Source organism: Orcinus orca, chromosome 6 (assembly GCF_937001465.1).
Source record: "Orcinus orca chromosome 6, mOrcOrc1.1, whole genome shotgun sequence".
Lineage (NCBI taxonomy): Eukaryota > Metazoa > Chordata > Mammalia > Artiodactyla > Delphinidae > Orcinus > Orcinus orca.
The window spans coordinates 75,705,213-75,722,744 of NC_064564.1; the positions used below are offsets into that span (position 1 = coordinate 75,705,213).

General features: G+C 39.5%; 1 protein-coding gene across 1 annotated transcript in view; it reads left to right on the forward strand.

The window, feature by feature from the left end:
* Positions 1-17,532, forward strand: part of RORB (RAR related orphan receptor B) — a 184,644-nt gene that overhangs the window by 138,032 nt on the left and 29,080 nt on the right. Inside the window, exon 4 of the mRNA XM_004276383.3 lies at positions 6,270-6,671. Coding sequence (XP_004276431.1) covers positions 6,270-6,671 — 402 coding nt within the window. The remainder of the gene's footprint in view (positions 1-6,269; positions 6,672-17,532) is intronic.

Genomic DNA, 17,532 nt, shown 5'->3' on the forward strand with positions numbered 1-17,532 from the left:
TAATAATTGACAGTATCTGAAAAGTTTCATTAATAATTCTACAGAGAGACTAAGCCATTGAGTATTTGCCTTTGTTGCTTCTTCCTACAATAAAAGGAAGTATCTATTTGGAAAGAGAGATCACGTGGGTCTGTGCTGGTGAACAGAATCATGAGCAAGGGATGGGCATATGGTCCAAGGCAGATTCAGTGATGTCAGCCCACAAAATCTAAGAGGTTGTCTGAATCTCATGACATAAAAGAAATATATTGTCGGGGCGGCGGTGGGGACGTGGGGATCGTTTATGGATAGAGCCACAGTCTATTCTCAAGGGGGAAGAAATTTACTACAGCATAAACTTCTGTGCAAGAAAAAGCAAGATAGTATCTAAGGATGCTGAGGATTAAGGATAATGATCCATCTTAATTTTAGGTCCAGAGACAATCTTGAGGCTTCCAGGGACATCTTTCAAAATGCCTCCTAAGCATGGCTTGTGTCAGATTAATGGCGAGGAGAAATGCTCAGGAGTGATAGTAGTGGCTGGGAATGAGGAGAAGAGGCTTCAGCAGAAGAAAAACATGATTCTGTCTATGGGAAAACAAATTCTTCTTTACTCTTTATATAGAGGAAGTTTGTTATAAGCCTTGAATATATAGGGTACTTTAAACTAAATAAGTCACTAATACCTGGGAAGCTAAACAGGTTTTATCTCCTATTGATAAGTAATGCCTAGTATGTGGTATCAAAGGATTATGAAGCCCTGAGGTTATGGTTAATTAGCTATGTCTAGTAAGGGCTCAAGAATAAGAGGTAGTATGTGTCCTGCCACTAATTTATTATACCTACCTTCTACTGATGAAGCAGATATTTTCAAAGTGCTTTAGCAGTAGTACCAGTAGCCAAGGTAAGATGCCCTCACACCTAACTTCTATATACACACCACCCAGCTTCCCTCAGACATAAAGTAGCATCTTCATTTTAATATTTGCATTTGTTTTCTGTCAGTTATGCCTGGCTCCAAGAATATTTACTTCACCATATCTGGTCACTAAAACAATATGACTGCTAGTAGATGGCTTGATATAACTGTTGACTCCGCTGGACTTTCATTCTCTCCTGAATTTCAGCTTCTATAGTGGCGTATTAGTCATGGGAGATATATGAGTAGACAACAAACTCAGCAGTAACAAATTTGTTCGAATTTAGCATTGGCAAAGAATCAAAAGTCAAATCCACTTGGAATACATACACATGTGTTTATGTGTATAAAAAGGTGAAGGTATTGCATGCATACGTGTGTGTGAAGTGACGGCATACATATGTGCACTGAATCTTCTCCACCATTGTATTTATTTCTTTTTTTAACTGGACCCTTCACAAATGTTAGTTGCCGGAATCTTCAGTGTCAGGTGTATTAGCACTACCAAAAAAAAAAAACAGAAAATATTTTGGCATCAATAGGAAGACATTGCACCCCAAAGAAAAAGCATTATACTCACCTTGCAATAATGAAGTATGTGTCCTCCTAAGTGACATGCCTCTATGAAAAAATGGAAGCTGCCCTACATGGGCAGGTGTCACAGATTTAGCTTCTTGTTATCCAGAATGGCATGGTCCAGTGTGGTATCCACGTGTTGCTATTTAAATTTAAGTTTAGATTTATTACAATTAAATAAAATTTAAAATTTAGTTCTTCAGTCACACTAGCTATATTTCAAGTGCTCAAAGCCACATGTGCCTTGTGGCTACCATATTGGAAAGTGCAGGGAACATTCCATAATCACAGGAAGTTCTGTTGGAGAAGTGAAGGGGAAGAGAGAGAATGTTTTAAAATTATGAATAGAGTTGGGTAGACTGAATCCGATTTTTTTCTACAAATCTTAAAGCACTATAAAAAGGCATAGCCTTGAAATTTTAAAGTTAAATTAAGACTAGTTTCCTTGATAAGTAGTGAGATATAAACATAAAGCATTTCACAGCCAAGATAGTAAGATAAAATAATTTCCAAAAGGACTATGGAAAGTCATAGATGATAGTTCTACAACGGGGTTCCTCTTGATACCAAAAACATGTGTCTAGTTGTCATGTGGTAGGAAGCAGAAATCTTTGAAGAAGCATCATCTTTGTTGTATAGTTACTCCAAAAACTTCCATTCCATTTAGAATCCCACAATTCAAATAGATATGAAACGATTTCCAATACTTTTGCGTAAAATGGTTCTTTGCTAGTGTGGGATCAAAATGAGGGTTAAGAGCATATCATGAGCAAATACTATCATCACTGAATATTTATAAAGCACTTGCAATGTATACAAATTGTGCTAGTTTCTTTGAGAGCTAGCAGTTTAACAAGAGGCTGTCTCCCTACTCAAGTGAATCTCATTAACAGAATAATTCAAGTTTGAGAGGGTCAAACACGTAAACTATGTGCCATTCTGATTAATGGGTAGTGGTAAGAAGAATGCAAATACTTGAAAATATAATAGTAATACAGCCTTTGTTAAAATAGGCCCATGAAGTCATTTGTAGAGACGTGGATGGACCTAGAGACTGTCATACAGAGTGAAGTTAAGTCAGAAAGAGAAAAACAAATGTCACATATTAACGCATATATGTGGAATCTAGAAAAATGGTACAGATGAACCGGTTTGCAAGGTAGAAATAGAGACACAGATGTAGAGAACAAACGTGTGGACACCAAGGGGGGAAAGCGGGGGTGGGGGCTGGGATGAACTGGGAGATTGGGATTGACATATATACACTAATATGTGTAAAATAGATAGATAAGTACTAAGAACCTGCTGTATAATAAACAAATTAAATTAAATGAAATTGAAAACATAGGCCCATGAATACAATAAATGTATTTACAAATAGTGACAAGAAATTATTTTTATATCAGGAAAGTTCAGTAGCTTTATTTTGCCAAGTACTATAATTTTTTCCCAAATATGTCACCACTTTTATTACAGGAAGGGGCATAAAACTGAAACACTGGCTCATCAGTGTTTCTGAAATGAATGGAAAATTGATTCTAAAATAGTATTTAGTCATTGTCGGCAAAGTCCTTGATTTAGGATGAAGCCTGATAATTCCAAAATGTTGTGGAGCTTTAAGTTTTTTCTTTGAAAATATTTAAATTGCTCAGTGACTTGATAATCAATTTTTTTTGGAAGAGGCCTAACTATTCACCATTGAGTGGGTTTTCGGGTGTTTACAGGGCAAAGAGCTTGGCAGCATACTTATTTGACACTGTTAGCTTTGATTGTGAGGTCTTATGGTTAACAGCAGAATTCTGAACCTAAAATTGTCCAGTATAGGGTCTTGACTGGGCCCGTTTCTGTATCTGCTGTCAGCTACAGGTCAGTTCTATAGCTCTCCTGTTTGTAGTTGGCCTTGCCTGAGATGGTTCTGCTCTGTTTCACATATCTTATCCTTCAGCAAACTAGTGTAGGCATGTCCTTTTCATGGTGGGGCACTCAATCACACAAGCACTTTTTAAGCCTCTGTTTGTGTCACATATGTCGATATCCCATTGCTCCAGAGCAGATCACATGACCCTGAGTCAAGGGGATGGAGCAGGATGCCGGCACAGAATGAAAGGGCACTGCAAGTTTACATGGGGTAGAGCAGGCAAATAGGCAAGAAGCATCAGGGTTACTAACACAGTCAACCTACTACAATGTGTATTTCACCTAAAGTGTATAGAAATCTAAAGCAAGGTTTAGGTTTGGAAAAAGGTTTAAAAAGAGCCACTACATTTTTGTCTCCATGTCAGAAGAGTTCCTCGTTCTTAATTTTTTCTCCCTATAAATTTTAAATGAATAAATGCAAAACTATTCTACTAAAGTAAGGCAGAAAGTAGGTCTACTCCAGCCAAAACAAAAATCTTAACCTACAGCAGTAGACATAAATTTTGGATTCATCTCTCTATCTCTGTCACAAAGAGCTGTTCCGAATCTACAGGAATGCAAAGGACAGGGGGTGAGCGAATGGAGAACCATGTGACATTTCTTGGGGGGAAAAAGTTTTTTCTGAATCAAAACTTACCATGATTTATTTTTTTCGTATACTAAAAGGGTTTTTTTCCCCCTAGAGAATGATATAGAGTAAATTATTTGGAATGATAAAGATAGAAAGCTTTCTCTAAAAGCAACTACAGAATTCTGTCCATGGACAAGCTGAAAATACCACTGCAGTTAGGAAGCAAATATATTTGTCTCTGAGAAAGAGAATTTAATGCCCTGTCTCTACAAAGTTAAACACAATGATTCAAAACCCTATAAATTCCATACATATGTGTTAGCATAGGTATTTGTTTTTCTCTTTCTGACTTACTTTACTCTGTATGACAGACTCTAGGTCCATCCACCTCACTACAAATAACTCAATTTCATTTCTTTTTATAGCTGAGTTATATTCCATTCTATATATGTGCCACATCTTCTTTATCCATAGCCACATAGCACAGGGAGATCAGCTCGGTGCTTTGTGTCCACCTAGAGGGGTGGGATAGGGAGGGTGGGAGGGAGACGCAAGAGGGAAGAGATATGGTTATATATGTATATGTATAGCTGATTCGCTTTGTTATAAAGCAGAAACTGACACACCATTGTAAAGCAATTATACTCCAATAAAGATGTTAAAAAAATAGAAAAAAAAGAAATAAAGGAACAAAATCATTTTAAAAAATACCTATAAAAATGACAACTGAGGGGGCATGGGGAGTTTGGTCTGGATTAACCCGATTACTTGTCTTTATCCAGAAAAATTAGTGGATAATTGCCACTTGGTTTTCCTACTTAGGCAGTGTCAGAAAACCAGAACACAGGTTTTTCAAGATTAAGGAGACAGGAAGAGTTTGGGCTGCTCTAAATCCATCCCTCACATCCACAATCCAGCAGGCAGAAAGGAGAATGGCGAGCCTCAGGACACACACCTGCATGCAGCGCTTCCATTTACTCCCTGTTGTCCAGAACTTCATCACAGAGACACACCTGGCAGTGAGGGAGGTTGGGAAATGTGGTCTCCATTCTGAACAGCCTATGCTCAGATAAACTTTGGTAGCTCTATAACCACTGGAAAGAGAAAATAAATATTGGAGGAATTTTGGGGGGTAAAACGGCAGCTGTTTCACAACAGGAATCTCTTCTGTGGGCCCTTGGTGCTGGAGAGTTCTTAAGCACTTCACCATTTAGTCATTCTCAGAAGTTATTCTCATCAACTCTACTGACTGAATCCAGAAATTGGACCTATTTCTACTCTCCATTCTCTTCTTCCCACATTCTCTGAGCTCCCACCGCCAGCCGGTGATGGGAACAGTGTCACAAAAGAAAAGAAAGCAGAATCTCAAAAGGGAACCTCTAAGTTTACCATAGTCCCTACCATTAACATGAGCCGAACGGCATCATGCTTGATGATTCAGATAAGGTGGCCCCTCGACTCCGGATGTTCACAGCCTTAAACGGGAGTTGACAGCATGTGAGGAAAAATGTCTCGATCCACAACAGTTCAGGAGGTTAAGCTCTATAAGAAACAATGAATTCAGATCAAAGCATCTTTGTACTACTCTATGACCACTGACAGAGCCTCTTTCTCCGTCTTCCTCAGGATGGTTAAGGATTTTTCCAGAAGAGGGGGGCAGTATAAAACTTGGGGACGGTAGAATAAGAAAGGAAGGGTTACCGTTGTCTCACTTGCTGGGTATCGTATTCACGAAATTGCTATTTTCCAAAGATTGTTTTCATTTGATCCCCAAATCCAATCGAAGGCAAATGATGTGGTTTCCTTGAAATTGTGTTTCTCACCCTGCTTCACATCCTTGGTCTTACCCAACGTGCTATTTAGAAAGTAGTGAAATAATAGGGTCCTATCTGGCAATCTAGAAACCGTAATGCTCAGGAGGGAAGCTAATAATGAGTGTTGGTCTACATTTGAATAGGTACTATGTAGTAGTTTTGGGTTTTTGTGAATTCTTTTTTTTCCCTGCAAGTAAGAAAGAATGAGGAAATATGCCTTCTAACTTCGTGTCAATGAGAAATACATCTATAAGTTTGTACCTTTCTTCCTAGCTTAGATTTAGTTCTCACTATGCACATAACCCAGTACAGACACCCGTGAGTATAACCTTTTATCAAATGTGGAGTGCAAGCGAATGGACTCTTGGGCTGTGGTACTGGGACTTGGTGCATTTTATGTTGAGGGGACAGCCATCCATGAGCCCTTGGACTTGAGGTGGTTAATGCGAATGAGAACCTCAAGTGCTGTTTTCTGCTTTTGTCTCCCACCCAGCTGTGAAGTTTGGGAGGATGTCCAAGAAGCAGAGGGACAGCCTGTATGCTGAGGTGCAGAAGCACCAGCAGCGGCTGCAGGAGCAGCGGCAGCAGCAGAGTGGGGAGGCGGAAGCCCTCGCCAGGGTGTACAGCAGCAGCATCAGCAATGGCCTCAGCAACCTGAGCAACGAGGCCAGTGGCACTTACGCCAACGGACACGTCATGGACCTGCCCAAGTCCGAGGGTTATTACAACGTGGATTCCGGCCAGCCGTCCCCTGATCAGTCAGGACTTGACGTGACTGGAATCAAACAGATAAAGCAAGAACCTATCTATGACCTCACATCCGTACCCAACTTGTTTACCTATAGTTCTTTCAACAACGGGCAGTTAGCACCAGGGATAACCATGACTGAAATCGGTAAGTGGAAATCTCCTTCCGGCTCATTTTTAGAAATTCTACTTTGAAATCGCCTTGGTCCTGTTTAGTAAGATCATTTTCTTAGGTCTAAGTTGAATTACTTGCATTCATGGCTCTAGTGAGGAAACTAATGGATTTTAAAATATAGTCTAATAACTGTCACTGTTCCCATGGCCCATAAAAGTTTATTTCAAGCAAAGGAAGAAAGAAAAAAATCATGAATAGAAAGATGCGATCTGTAAGGAACAGATGCTATCTGTTGAATTTGGGTTCATCACTGAAGGAAAAATGTTATTGGTATAAACAAGAAAATTTCAGCAAGTGTTCAAAGTGATGCTATTAAAAGTGAAATAGCTAAGGGATATAGAAGCAGTATGTAGTAACTGAATGAACCGGGCTCCAACTCTCCATCTAAGATAACTGGGGACAAACCTCAGTTTCCTTCTGTGTAAAGGCAGAGGGGTAGACCAGAAGACCTCTAAGCCTCTTATAAATCTGAATTCAAGAATTCTACGTGGGAATAGAGTCTGAATTACTGGCAATAAAATAAGTGTAGTCTGGAATATTACAGAAGGGCAACAAATAAGCCCCTCTGAGCAGGGCAAGTCCCAGGCACGGTTGCATCGGTTGCAGACCCTCCTGCTTCTGCAACATCCTTCTTTAAGGAGTGGTCTTCAAGAGTGCACTCTCTCTTCTGACCTGTCGCCGCTTTGTTTTACCCTGTTAAGCTTAGGAGTCTGTTAACCGTCTAATCAGTTGATTTTATTAACTAATTGCCATAAAAATATGGATGTAGGTTTAACACATTACCCTCCTGGGTAACAGAGCTGTATGTTAACAGTAGCCCGGAGGAGCTAGCAGGCAGTGGCTACAGCAGGCTTCACGCAGTACTTAGTGCACAGGGAAAGCAGTGTGGAGCTCGGGAGTCTTTGAGACTGCCATCTTGCCCTGAGAGGTGGCAGAAAAGAGTGGTTACGCACCAGGCTACCTGAATTCAAATCCTGGATCCGTCGCCTGTTATCTGAGCTGAAGCAAGTCTCTCAACCCTGGTTTGCTCATCCTGTTTTTTGGTGGTTTTTTTTTTCTCAAAAAACGTTAGCTCACAGATCACACCGTTGTTGTAAGAATTAAATGAGTCAATACTTGTAAAACAGAGCCATGTTTGGCACTCCGCAAGTGCTCAGTAACTCTGAGCTGTTCTCACTTGCCCACCACGTGTTCAATCACCTTCTCTGTCTAAACTGTGAGTAGGAGCCTAAAGCCTACGAGTGTTTTAAATAAAGTTGATGTGAACACATAACGAAGGACACGCCATATGTATCTTGGCTACTTCTACCATCTGGTTGAGGAAGAAGTGACGTGACACAGTTATAAAACCTGAAACGCTATTTTTCTCTCTTAGCAATTCAGCCTGTGGCAGGGAGTAAAGAAGTGGTTGACATAGCAGCACCTGTGACGACATCCACAACTGAGAGACGTAGAAAACTACACATCAGCTCTAATAACAAAAATATTCATTATGTTGCTCTCCTTAACCTGTGACTGTGTCGCAGGCACTTCATACACATTTAATTTTCACAAGCATCTTATATGATAAGTAAGACAATTACTCCCATTTTACAGATGTGGAAACAGAGGCTCAGAGATGTCTCATGACCTGCCCAGGGTCCTTTGATGATAGAGGCAACTTCCATTCCAGGCTGTCTGATTCTGGAGTCCTTGTGCTTATCCATTATCCTGCTACTTGCTATGGGCTTAATATTCACAAACTGCATTGTCAATCAATAGGGGACAATCTGTTTAAGTGGAGTCACTAGGTCTTTCCAAAGGGACATGTTAAAAGGAAAAGGAAACAGGCACCATTTTTTGCTTTTATCCTACTTAGTATCTAAGTTCCTGAGTTTGCTACTGATTGGGAACACATGTTTAAAACATACTGAAGGGCTTCCCTGGTGGCGCAGTGGTTGAGAGTCCGCCTGCCGATGCAGAGGACATGGGTTCGTGCCCCGGTCTAGGAGGATCCCACATGCCGCGGAGCGGCTGGGCCCGTGAGCCATGGCCGCTGAGCCTGCGCGTCCGGAGCCTGTGCTCCGCAACGGGAGACGCCGCGACAGTGAGAGGCCCGTGTACCGCAAAAAAACAAAAAAAAAACCAACATACTGAAACAAAAACAATTGTTGGATGATCTGATCCATACCCAAAAAGGAAAGACTTCTAAGAATGCAGAAATCACAATTTCTTTGTGATTTAGAATCAGTAGGAGGTATTACAGAAAGAAAACTACAGCCAGAAACATGAAGTTCAAGTAACCCTACCCAGGTCATTCTCCTCCTGGCCTTGAGTCTATTCCTCTATGAACTAGAGAAACTCCAAATTCATCCAGATTTTCTACACAGACATTGACCCCAAAATGAACTAGCATTTATTTTTCTTACTTATTTCAGGATACTATTAGTCTTTAGAGATCTCTAGATCTGCCTTAAATTTTGGAGATTTCTTCCATCAGACTTTTAGGGATGCAATTAGGTTGTTCTCCTAGTGCTCTCAAATTTAGCAGGCTCCAAAGCCTAAGTATTGCCTTGGTTCCCATTTCGTTAAAACGGCAATGCCATCTAGTGGACACAAACTCCTTCGAGTGTCGAATGGAGGTACTTATAAGAGCCGCAACAATGTGATGCACTATGCTTTCCTGCACGATCCAAAAAACTGCCACTCATTTCACTAAAGCACTGAATCGATAACAGTCTAATTGGGCAGGAGGGCATCAGTGGTGTAGTACAGCAGTTAAGAACTTTGGTTCTGGAGTCGGACTGCCTGAGTTCAAAACCTCATTGTTCCTTTTCCCTCAGGCAGTTTACCCAACCTGAGTCTCAGTTGTAAACCTGAGATAATAATAATCCCTACCTGTGTGTGTGGATTAAATGAGTTAATATTTGAAAATTCTTAGAACAGCTTCTGTCATGCATAAGCCTCATCATTATTATTATTATCAATATAATTGATATTATAATGGTATTAATCTCATTATTACTTAATAACATTCTTGTTCATTACCTAATTACCTGTTATTGAGCCCCTAATGGTGCCTAGCAATATTCAACTCTTATAACAACCCTATTATGCCTGTTATGTAATTATTCGTATATCCATTTTACAGATGAAAACATTGAGGCTCAGAAGTTACAAAACTTGTTAAAAGCAAAGTAAGCATGTGAACCCAGGTCAAAGTAACATCAAAACTATATTAGTTAAAATAGTTAAAAACTATTTTAACTATGTTTCTTCCCATCAAACACAGGGAGCCCCTCCCAAGTTAATGGCATTCCCACAACAAGACTTGCTTGGTGTTTGCTGCCTACCTGACGTCCTACTGGGCGCTACAAAGGAGCTTACAGAGGGTGCACGCTGACATTTTGACTTGAGTTGATTAACAAGGATCTATACTAATCTGGCTGGTGACAAGTTGTCATAGAAAGAAGCCTGTGCTGACAAATATAGAAAATGTGGGGAATTCCCTGGCAGTCAGTGGTTAGCACTTGGTGCTTTCTCTGCCAGAGCCCAGGTTCAATCCCTGGTCAGGGAACTAAGATCCCGCAAGCCACACTGTGTGACCAAAAAATAAAATACAAAACCTTTTAAAAAAGAAAATGTGATTTTAGCCACATTCTGACTGCGTGAATTGAGGCTATATCACACGAGGGATTTTTTTAACATCACTCTTGGCTGCTAGAAGTACTGATCTGCTTCCTCTCGTTTCTGAGAGAACAATGAAATTGTACAACCAGATCATGATTCTGATTGGGCCATTGTAAAAGCAGATTAAAAAAACCAAAAAAACAAAAAAACACAGTTTTTGGATTAGCCCATACAGAATACAGTCTTACAGTTTTGAAATTTTAATAAAAATGCATGTTTAAGAACCGTAAAACAATACTAGCAACAGCATGCAGATCCCCAAAAGTCAATTAGTTGAGTGTTATGAGTCAGGAATATTCCTCCTGAAAAACCATTGTCTTTCTAAAAGTGCACCAAAGGAACTACAGACTTCTAGGTTCAGGAACCCTAATAATAATACCTTATGGATAGACAGAAACAGAAAATGCCTTCGTGCACATTAGCCAATTTAAGCCTCCTACCAGTGCCTTCAGGTGGGAAGGGAGGAAATCATCCCATTGCGCAGATGAAGAAATTAAGGGTCAGAAAGAGTGAGTGATTTTCCCAGGCACAGAGTTAGTTATGTGGTAAAGCTTAAGTTCTTATGTAGCTCATTCTACTACTCTACACTTCCAGGCATTCTTTCAAAAACATATTTTTTTTAACATGTTTATTGGAGTATAATTGCTTTACAATGGTGTGTTAGTTTCTGCTTTGTAACAAAGTGAATCAGCTATACGTATACATATATCCCCATATCTCCTCCCTCTTGCGTCTCCCTCCCACCGTCCCTATCCCACCCCTCTAGGTGGTCACAAAGCACCGAGCTGATCTCCCTGTGCTATGCGGCTGCTTCCCACTAGCTGGCTATTTTACGTTTGGTAGTGTGTGCCAGGCACTCAAGGCAAGGAGAACACGGTTCCTGTCCTCACCGTCTAGGAGGCAGGCATGAAAATAAATAACTGCAGTTCAACGCCATGTATTCTAAATCCCGAGCATGACGATACCACAAACTCTCCTGCAGGTGAAGAAGATGGGGGGTATTGCTTACTCTGTGCCACAGCTCTTTTCAGGAATGTTTTATTCCCATAGTCTTGGGACTTGAAAAGAAAATGTGGGTAAGCAAGGAGGAAAGCATGAAACATTTCCAGAATAATATGCTTGGGTTTCTCAAAATCCCATAGGACAAAACACCATAAAATAAGAGAAGGGCAAAAGTAAGCTGCAAATTAATATTTAGGCATCAGGTTTAACGGGGTTTAGCAGGAATTTTACTTCAAGCTGGCATGGTGGAGGTGTTATATCTTTGCAAATAAAATTTTGCAGTGGTTGGTGGCAGGGAAAGGAAGCTGGCTATAGGAAGACTGGCAAACAAGCAGAGAGAGAAAATGGAAGGTTGTGTTTTTGCTCCCCCACTATAGCCCTCAGATGGGTTGGAGGATTCTGCAGGACTAATACTCTTAATGAAAGCTTATTTAAGCTCAAAGATGATTGACAGTGTATCCATGAGGTACCAGACAACAAGACAATTCAAACAGCCAAACAACATGCTTTTAAAAACAGGGAAAAAATCCATCAAATTAGTTTCAGTGCTAAGGGGATAGATTGCCTTTTACAAACATTATCTGAGTTTGCTGTTCAGTAATTTTCTCTCCAGATAAAGACAATGAAATCAATGAATTCATTGATCCCTCCTGTGTAATCTTCAATGTAGATTTACTTGCATATTCCTTTTGTGGTCTATTTATGGAGCCTGGAATTTTAAACATCAAAAATAGAAATAAACCTCTTTTTTTTTTTAGCAAATTCATCTATTACAGAAGCTGAGTATTAATAGAGGAGATTACAAAAAGGGATTGGCCTAAAGGTGATCTAATCCCTGTAATGTACTATTTTTTTCATCAAGGCTACATGGACACATAGAAGGTATTTCTAGTGATGTTTTTTTGGGGGAAATTCTGTAAAAGTTGATGGTGTTTCAGTTGTTATTTTTTAAGAACCCCAAGCAGGTGCTATGGTCATAAGACAGCAGCTTCAATGATATAGGCTTTTACAGGTAAATATTTTACAACTGCCTAAACCTATTAAGCATATTCAACTACTCATTCAGAAATGGTACAGAGAATAGAATTTAACTCCAGCTATGTATTTCCTATGTCCTCTGGTGGCACCTTTATCAAATACAGGTAGGCATTCAATTTAGGAGCAAGTACCTAGTAAGTCATTAAAATGAACGAAAGTAGACTAAACTAATGAGAAAAAGCATTCAAGCAGTAAGGGACATGAAGATCCAGTGTCTTAGTTCTTTCTTTCTTGCCTTGAGGGAAGACATCTTGTGAACTTCCATTGTCATCTGACACCCCTGTCACCTTCACCCAAACACAGGTCCTATGCAGGCAGTTTAGGGAAGGGACATTGAAATTGGGACTCCTGATGGCTAGTTCACATACTAGCCATGTGAACTTGTTCAAAATTAGTTCAGCTTTCTGGAGCTCTGTCTCTTCATCTGAAAAATAAGGCAGATGGGCTCAGTGACTTTGAAGGATTATGGTTCTCCCAACTCCTGGTGGGAGCTTTGGCCATGTGCACAAATATTCCCTTTGTTCCAGCCACTTCCCAAGGAGAAGGGTAGGGTAGTGGAGAGGAGGGGAGGGGACTTACAGGCAACTAGGCAATCCTGACCGATGCCGAAACAGCTGTCTCAAGGAGTAGGACCACACTCGGGAATTTCCATGGTGTGGAATGACCCTGTCAACTATAAAGTTAATAACCACAGTCACATCAGAAGTGTGCACCAGCCTCTTCTCTTCATCCACACTCCTAAAAAAAAAAAAAAATGAACATCAAGGACAGCCAGGAGCTGATCAATGAGAGGCTGGTGGCCAATCTCAAACCATCCCTAGTTCATGTACAAAGTAAAGAGTGAGCCGCTGTATGGATACTTCAGGGCAAATCGACCTGTCCTCTCTGGCCCACTTCAACCTGACCACCTCCCCAAACCCCTCTTGAAAGAAAAAGGGGGACAAAACAATAAAGATATGGTCTTGACTGAGCCCCAGGCCTACCCACATCACCTTGGTCACTTGAGAGGGATTTACCTGACTTCTCTGAAATTTTCATACTACCTTGTTCTCTGCTTTCCATAGACTACATCCCAAGAGGCTGCTTATTTCCAGAATCCTGTCTTCTATCTCAAAAAAAAAAAGATCTTTACCATGGTCACAACTATAGTATTAACTAGTCCATGGCCATGAATTACTCTGGAGCATCCTGGGACAGAGGACACTATAGTTCTTCCCTAGAGTCATTCAAATCTGTATCTTTCTAGATATCCTTTTAACAACCTGAAAAAGATGTCTTAACTCACCTAGTAATATGTTGTAGTCACTCTACTGTCGTGCTCAATGCAATGATTCTCCACAACTGGAATAAATGGCATAATGTATACAAAAGTACTTTGTGACCAGCAAGGCTCTAAACATGTATAAACATGATTTACACTATAAGTAATACACACATATATGCTCAGCTGAAGTACTTATAAACCTGCATATCTATTTATAGTACCTGTATGCAGATTAACCACTATATGCTTGTACCTATGTCAGTACAGCTTTCCTTATGTGCTAGCATTCACTGGATTAGGTAAATCTTTTAAATCACCTTTTCTATTTTGAGTTGAAATTATGCAAAACTGATCTTCCTCAGTAGACTTCCCCTGGAGATACTAGTTTGGGATTAATTTTTGACTCAGAATTCAGAACTTCCTAAGAAGATTCTAAAATCCACCAACCAAAAAAAAAAAAAAAATGCTATTGGGAAGCTATTGGAAAACCAATTCCAATTTATGCACTCAGTTTCAAAAGCCATAGTAGATATGAAATATTCTGCAGTAAGGAAGAGGGAAGGAGATTTCATGAGGTTCTACCTATGACTTATTGAAGGAAGGAATGTTTATGCTTATAAGACAATCTCTGAAACAGCCCCCACTGTTGACTAGTATTTCCCGCATTGCAAGCTTGACACTTAACTCTTAGAGCTCTGAATCACTTTTCCCCTGCCTGGGGTGAATAGGTACTGCTTTAGCCACATTTTCAAGCACCTATTTGGGGAAGAGCTGGGTGGGGTTAAAATGCCACATAGGCTATGGGACACAGAAATGTCAATTGATGGCCAGGTTGATGGAACTTGATACACTTTGGTTTTCATTACCATGGTATACAACCAACTTAACAGGCTCTCTCTGCCAACCAGTACAGGATTTATTTCTGTGATATTTACAAATGTGGGGAAACCTGTTGGAAATGTTTCTAGCTGGCAAGACTTTTTGTTTATTTTATTTTAGGATGTAAGCTATAGATAAGGATATATGACGATATATCCTTACTACTGAGAAGAAATTTATTATTTAAATCTGAGCCCTATTTATGCAGACTATTGTGGAACTGCTGTTTGGTTTTCAGACAGGTTTGCTCCAGGAACATTTGGTGCTAGACTATTTAGAAAACACTTATTTTAAAGCATTAGTCAATTAAATGTATTATTTAAGCAATCATTACTTTTAAAAATTTAGATTAAATGTTTGAAAATGTAAAAATTGCCTCCAAAGATTTCTCCTGAATTACTTCTTCCTAAAGGTCAGAATTATATTGGCTACATTTCCAAAGGGGGGTAAGGTTGGGGAGGGATTGCTTCTGTTTCAATTAACGGTCAATCCATATGTCAACAAAATCCAAATACTAAAGGTCAGTCCTAATGATGGCCGTGAGCAATTTCCGTAATTAGGTTTTCATCATCTGTGACCCGCTAAGTGTCCTTTGGGTAATGTGTGGAGGTGTACTTTTTATTTTTATTTTATTTATTTATTTATTTATTTGTTTGTTTATTTATTTTTTGCGGTACGCGGGCCTCTCACTGTCGTGGCCTCTCCCGTTGCGGAGCACAGGCTCCGGACACGCAGGCTCAGCGGCCATGGCTCACGGGCCCAGCCGCTCCGCGGCATGTGGGATCTTCCCGGACCGGGACACGAACCCGCGTCCCCTGCATCGGCAGGCGGACTCTCAACCACTGCGCCACCAGGGAAGCCCAAGGAGGTGTACTTTTTTAAAGAGAGTAGGGAAATATTTTCATGGGCTCTAGATTATCTTGTTTTTGTTTGTTCTAAGACACTTCAAGTACTTTTAAGACTGTGAGCTGTACTCCCACCTTCTGTAACTCTGCAAGACTTCTCCCTCGTGAGTCAAAAGAAAGAGAAATTCCTATTTAGCCCCTTATAAGGACTCAAGTCGCCATGCTTTTACACAGCCCTTAGAAAATATCACTGCTGCCAAATCTTTCTATGGATAGAAAATCAAACCCAAAGAAACTAAGACTTTAAAATGTTAAGTGACTTCCCAAAGGGCGTGAAATAAAAGGCTCAATGGATTCATATTGGCGTCCTCCATCCTACAAGCTGCTTTCCTTAAAACTCACCAATTCTAGGTCGTTGAAGTACGTTGATCTTTTCTGATTGTTCTGTGAAGGAGGTCTTTTACTATGAAAGTTAGCTTCAAAAGGTAATGTTTTTATACTATATTCTTAATTTTCTTAGCTAGTTTGAAGAAAGGCAACTGTAATTTCCCCAAAACTAGACATGCACTATTGCAATGAAACAAAACACTTGTGATCCAAGACAGCTTTCCATTATTAAATTATTAAGAAGGCACCCTCATAGATAGTTAATTTGTTTTGCTGTGTATGATGTTTTTTCCTTTGGATATACTCTGCTTAAATACAAATGCCCTATGGTTTCTTTCAGTTTTTCTTTCTGCTTTAGTTTGTTTTCTTACTTCCTATTACAGTACTCTCACCTGAACTTCCTGAAATTTGATAAAATTTTAACCATTTTATTTATTAATCTGTTCATTCAGTCCTTTCCCAGATATTATTACTTATAGTATTAATCTGATTTTTTTCACTATTTTTCTCTGTGTTCATATTTTATTGAGTTGTGTTTTATCACATTTTCATCATTTTTATAGTTAGTAACAATCTTATATTTTGTTAATATATTTTTCTGAAGCACTTTAACAACATTTTGGTTCAGATCTACATGAAGTAAAACTCAGTTATGCCATTCTCTGATGTAATAATTGGCAATAGAATTTGTTTGAAAAGGAGAGATCAGCAGCTTTCCTAATTCACTGGTAAAAGAGTAATGAGTGGTTGGACATTGAAACTGAGCCAACAAATAAGTTATGGGTTATTTATGCCCCTAAATTCTTCTTTAAAAAATTTGAAGAACTTAAATGCTGAAAATATTACCTCCCTATTGAGGCTATGGATAACTAATAGATGGCTGTTTTAAGCTTAAATATTGATGTTTTTATGCTGGTAGCACAATTCTATTTATGCCCCCAAAATCATCATCTCTAAATAGAGATTAGAAAAATCAGAAAGGTCTCGAAAGTAACATTGTCCTCTCTGACAGTCATCTATTACACACTAACCAGCAGACTTGTTCTATTTAAGGACCAAAAACGTATAAAACTGATAGTGTGTTGTCAAAAAGACAAAACGCACACTTGGTTAAATGTTTCACCTTTAAACCAATTGTTCTAATATATTAGAGTTACTGCCTCAGAGTGTGGATTCTGAGGAATCTTGATATTCTGAAAACCTAATGCAGGCACTTAAAACTTGCCTTGAGCAAGTCCATAGAGATATCCTGCCATTAATTCAAAGCACATCCCCTAAGAATTTCCCTTTCACACTAGTAGTATAAACTAAACAGAGAATTGAGCAGTTCTCTAGATCCTTAAGGCAAGTGATAAATTAAAAATTCATTAATCATTTTGATTGAGGCTGAGATATAGTATTATAAGAAGAATACTTCCAAGTTTAAAAAAAAAATCCCTTATGGAGGAAAATGAATAGGGGGTATAGTTCACCAAGAAGAAACCGTCCTTTCTCATGAAGAAAAAAAAAAAAAAGGAGGGGGAGGAGAAAGAATTAGGGACTTCAGATGCAGCCCCCTCTAGTGCTATATATAGCTTTGAGTCTCAGCTTTCTCACCTTGATACAGTTGGGCCACGGGTGCTCTTGGTAATAACACTGAAAGCAGCAGTTTTTAAAGATATACTCAACTTTCCCTGCTCCCAGGATGTGGGATTCTAATGAAACCACCCGTGCAATCCGTGTCTGAGACACTGTAGCCTTTGGAGAGCGC